This window comes from Cicer arietinum, chromosome 4, assembly GCF_000331145.2.
Source record: "Cicer arietinum cultivar CDC Frontier isolate Library 1 chromosome 4, Cicar.CDCFrontier_v2.0, whole genome shotgun sequence".
NCBI lineage: Eukaryota > Viridiplantae > Streptophyta > Magnoliopsida > Fabales > Fabaceae > Cicer > Cicer arietinum.
The window spans coordinates 23985857-23990418 of NC_021163.2; the positions used below are offsets into that span (position 1 = coordinate 23985857).

The following is a 4562-nucleotide window of genomic DNA, read 5'->3' on the forward strand; positions in this document are numbered from 1 at the left end:
ATGTTGTGATTTTGATCAAGTATTTAGAGAACAAAACAAAGGGGAAAACTAACTATATAAGTGCTTGAGTTAAAAAATTTCGAAACAAAAATATCTATGTGAAGTAGCTATTAATAGTATTATCTAAAAATCGATATATTAAAAGTAGTATTATCTAAAAACTATGAGATCAAAAGTCTCTTCCAATAACAACATCCTTAAAATACCACTAATGACGCATTATGTTCACGTGCATTCGTTGAGAAGCCACTCCAGAATATAGCGGTATAAAAGAGAAATCTTCATGGGTGACAAACCCAACTAGGACCTCCATAATATTGGTAATGCCCATGATTGAAACATGCACCTGTAATCAAGTTATAATCATTTTTAACATGGTCATAAACAAATCCAAGTGGAATAACGTGATTTCTAACATAAGATGATACAGGCTCAAGAGGGCTTCGAGGGATGATCTTGAATTCCTCTTTTGTTGAATTACATAATACAAATCTTTTATCACTATTGTAGAGACAAAGAATTCCGGTAATACTACCAGAATCCAAAACCCAAAAAGAAGGGTGCTCATCTTGAAATGGATTTGGCAAATCCAATTCGACTACATCCTCAAAACTATCTCTAGAAAATGAACACAAATCTTTATCAGTAAGTTGTAGGAGAAGAGATGTATCATCGTAGTACGAATGATCATAAGAGATGAAATTATTCTGAAAGATGCTCATGAATTTATGGTTTTCAAATAAGAAAACCCATGATTTACGAACGCATCCAAATCGCTTCAAAGATTTTAGTGGCAATTTTGATAGAATACGAAATGCAAGATCGTCGCATATGTAGTTTTTAACCTTTTCTTTTGTCACACTTGCATATATTTTTATCTCTACTTGTAATTGTAAATTGGTTGACAAGAGAGATGTTGTGATTTTGATCAAGTATTTAGAGAACAAAACAAAAAGATGCAAGCATAATTGACTCAATCACTACTAGAAATTTCGCCTATAGCGACCGATTTAGAGACCGAATATTTTCAGTCACACTAGCGACCGAAATAGAGACCATAATTTTGAATATATGAACTAAATATTTTTTCGTCACTAAATCGGTTGTTAATGAAATGTAGAGACTGAAATAGCAACTGAATTTTAGCGACAAAAATTTCAGTCGCTAATTATCACTAATAGAAAATTTGCCTTTTACACTAGCGACCGAAATAGAGACTGAAATTTTAAACCTTGAAACTAAATATTATTCCGTCACTAAATTGGTCTCTAACAAAAAGTAGAGATTGAAATAGCAACTAATTTTTAGCGACCAAAATTTCAATCGCTAACTATTTTTTAATTACATAATTTAATTTTATTTATTAATAAAAAAAAAAAGAAAAATGTGAAATAATTTGTGCAAAATTTTTTTTTGTAGAAAATGTGAAATATTTAATAACTAATTAAAAAAAAAGAAATAATTAAAAAAAGAAATAAAAAACAAAATTATGTATTCATTTATTTGAATATTTGTGGTGTCAAAGTTTTTTCTTTTTCAGTTTACTCAAATAAACCCTAAAACCCCATTTCCTACAACCGTTTTTTCTCAACACCACAACTCAAGCTAATTCAGTCTCAGCCTAGCTAGACCTTGTTCAAGCAATTAAGCCAAAACAACAGTTATTCCTTACTGGACTCAATTCTTTCGTTCACTTCTGTTTATTTTCTTTCACTATTACCACAAAGTCTTGGGTTCTCTTGATGCTTTCAAGGATTTAGTTTGTGGAAATGAAATCTTTTAAATGAAAACTCCTTTTAACTTGTTTTCATTTAGCACATGCTTCACATACTTTATCTTTATCAAAATTTAGTTTTGGCAATCCTCTAACAAATTCTAATTTTGAAATTTTTTGAAATTGTTTTCATTCTAATATGACATGTCCGCTTATGCAAAATTCATTTGTCTTTATTGATGAACATGAAGCCGAATTCATCATGTAATTCCTCAAGATATAAAACATACATATTTTTATTTCTTGTTTCAGAGAAAAGAACTTCCCCATAATTTGTTTTTATGACTTCACATAGGTTATATTTGAAAATAACTTCAAAGCCATTTGGTAAAATTCCAGAACATTCTCCTTTTGTCAAATTTGCTGGAGAACGTTCTCCTTTTTTCAGGTTTGGAGAAAATTCTTTTTTTGCTCCAGAACATTCTTCTTTTCTAAAGATCTTTTTGTTGTTAATTTTTTAATCTTTTTTTCTTAAAATAACATGCGAATTCCAGATGTCCAATCTTACTACAATATGAACATTTGATTTTGCATTTATCCTCTTTCTTTCAAGAACAAATAACTTTTCATACATTATAGTTTTTTGAGTTTTATCAAAGCCAAGACCAGCTTTATCAAATATTCTTACTTGAGATCTTATGATTGTTTGAAAGGTTTTAGTAGTTCTAATGAAATTTTACAAGTCACCTTTAAGAAGTTCAACTTCAGTTTTAAGGAGAATGATCTCCTTTTGTAATGCATAACGTTCTTAAAACTTTCTATTTTAAAATCTTTGAGCTGAGATTCTTTCAGATTTTAACTAATCTTTAAGTTCATCATTCATAGCCTGAGTTTTCTCTTTCTCTTATTTTTCTTTGTGAAATTTTTCTTATAAAGAACTACACTTTTGAATAAGAAATTTTGAATCATTTAGCAAGTTATCAAATTCTTTTTCCATTTGCTCATACGAAGGACTAGGTTCATATTTTGTTACCTCATCTTCTTATGCCGTTGTCATTAAGCATATGTTGGCTTCTTCATCTTCTTCAACATCGGATTCATCTGAGTCATTCCATGTAGCCATCATTGATTTTTTTTTGAACGGAAATATTTTTGGTGGTACTTTATTTAGGGGACATTCAACTTTGTAATGTTCTCCTTTATTAAATCAAAAACATGTGATTTGACTCTTGCCCTATTATGTTTTGCATTTTCTTTTTTGTTTGGAAATCCTTTCTTGATTTAGTCTCTTATACTCAACATTCTTTGAATCCTTTTGGTGAGAAGGGCTATTTCTTCATCTGCATCTTCATGTCCAGTTCTTCTGATTCTTCATCTGTTTGTATTGGTACACTTTCTTGGGATGCTTTCATGTGCTCTTAAAGTTGCAATCATTTTTTCTAATGCAAGCACTTCAAGATTTTTAGCTTGGCTTATAGTTGTCACCATCGGTCTCCATATAAGTGGAAGACATTTTATAATCTTTATGACTCTATCTTGTACTGAGTATGCTTTCCCTAAGGAATGCATTTCATTTACAATGGTTGTAAATCTCAAGTACATCTCATCAATATTTTCTTCTTCATGCATTTTGAAAAGCTTAAACTTTCTTATGCCAATGTATATTCTTGTTTCTTTGACATGGTTTGTTCCTTCATGACGAGTTTGCAATATATCCCATACTTCTTTAGCAGTGTTGCATTCATCAATTCTTTTGTTTTCTTCCCTTGTTTATAGCACAATATAAAAATAGTTGACATTAGAGTTTAGTAGTACCTTAGTTTTATCTTTAGTTGTCCAGTTCGCTTCATTCTTTTTCAGTAGAGGTTCAATCATTTTGGTCGACTGTTGGTATGAAATCTCCATCTATAATGATACGTCACATTCTTGTATGATGTTATTTTAGAAACAACTGCATCTTATTCTTCCAGAAGTAGTTATTTGTTCCATCAAAGTAAGATGGTCTATTTGAAGATCCTCCTTCAACAATATATTTGGATTTTGACATTTTTTCTACTAGATCTTTTCTCTAGCACTATTTAGGTGCTTAATATTTAGAGATTGAGCTCCGATGCCAACTGAAGTACCAATGTCAATTTACAAGGAAGGGGGCTTGAATTTTAAATTCCCCTATTTAAATTTTTATGTTAAAAACTTAAGTAAATAACTCAATATTAATCTTGGTTGTGAAAACAGAAATTGGAGAACGTTCTTGGTTTTAGAAACAGAAAAAGGGAGAACGTTATTGGTTAGTTAAAATCCATAATTTAGCTTATTTATTTAACTAGATAATCAAAAGGAATGAAAATAAATAGAGATAAGAGAAGATATATCACACAATGATATAACCTAGTTCATCCAACTCGGTCTTCGTCCAGTCTTCACAACTGCGAGATTTCCACTAAGTGTTCAAACGAAGAAGGTTCTTGGTTTTATAATATTTTGTTCAGATCAAGCTTGATTTCCTACAACAATTCATTTCCACCCAGAAAGAGATTCAATAAGGTCACCTATCAATCTTTAGAGAGGATTTTACAATTTATCTTTTAACAATAAAAGGATTTTCAACAAACTACTCAAACTATAAACCACATTTATAGTCTTGAGTTTACCCAATAATAATTTAAAGTATTTGGTAGAATCTGATTAATCTCAACACTTGTTTGAGGTTAGATTATTTACAAAATATTCAGTAAAATAATAACAAGAGATTTGAATATGAATAACATTGATTCTTTTGGTGGATGAGAGACATTAAAGTGTTTGAATGTAAGTAAGGGATGGATTTTCTTAGCACTTGAAGTTCTAA

At 30.1% G+C, this 4562-nt stretch overlaps 1 protein-coding gene across 1 annotated transcript; it reads right to left on the reverse strand.

The window, feature by feature from the left end:
- Positions 1–281: 281 nt before the first annotated feature.
- On the reverse strand, positions 282–722 carry LOC105853125 (uncharacterized). Its single transcript, XM_012720220.1, has one exon. The coding sequence runs from the start codon at positions 720–722 to the stop codon at positions 282–284; it is 441 nt and encodes a 146-aa protein (XP_012575674.1).
- Positions 723–4562: the final 3840 nt, after the last annotated feature.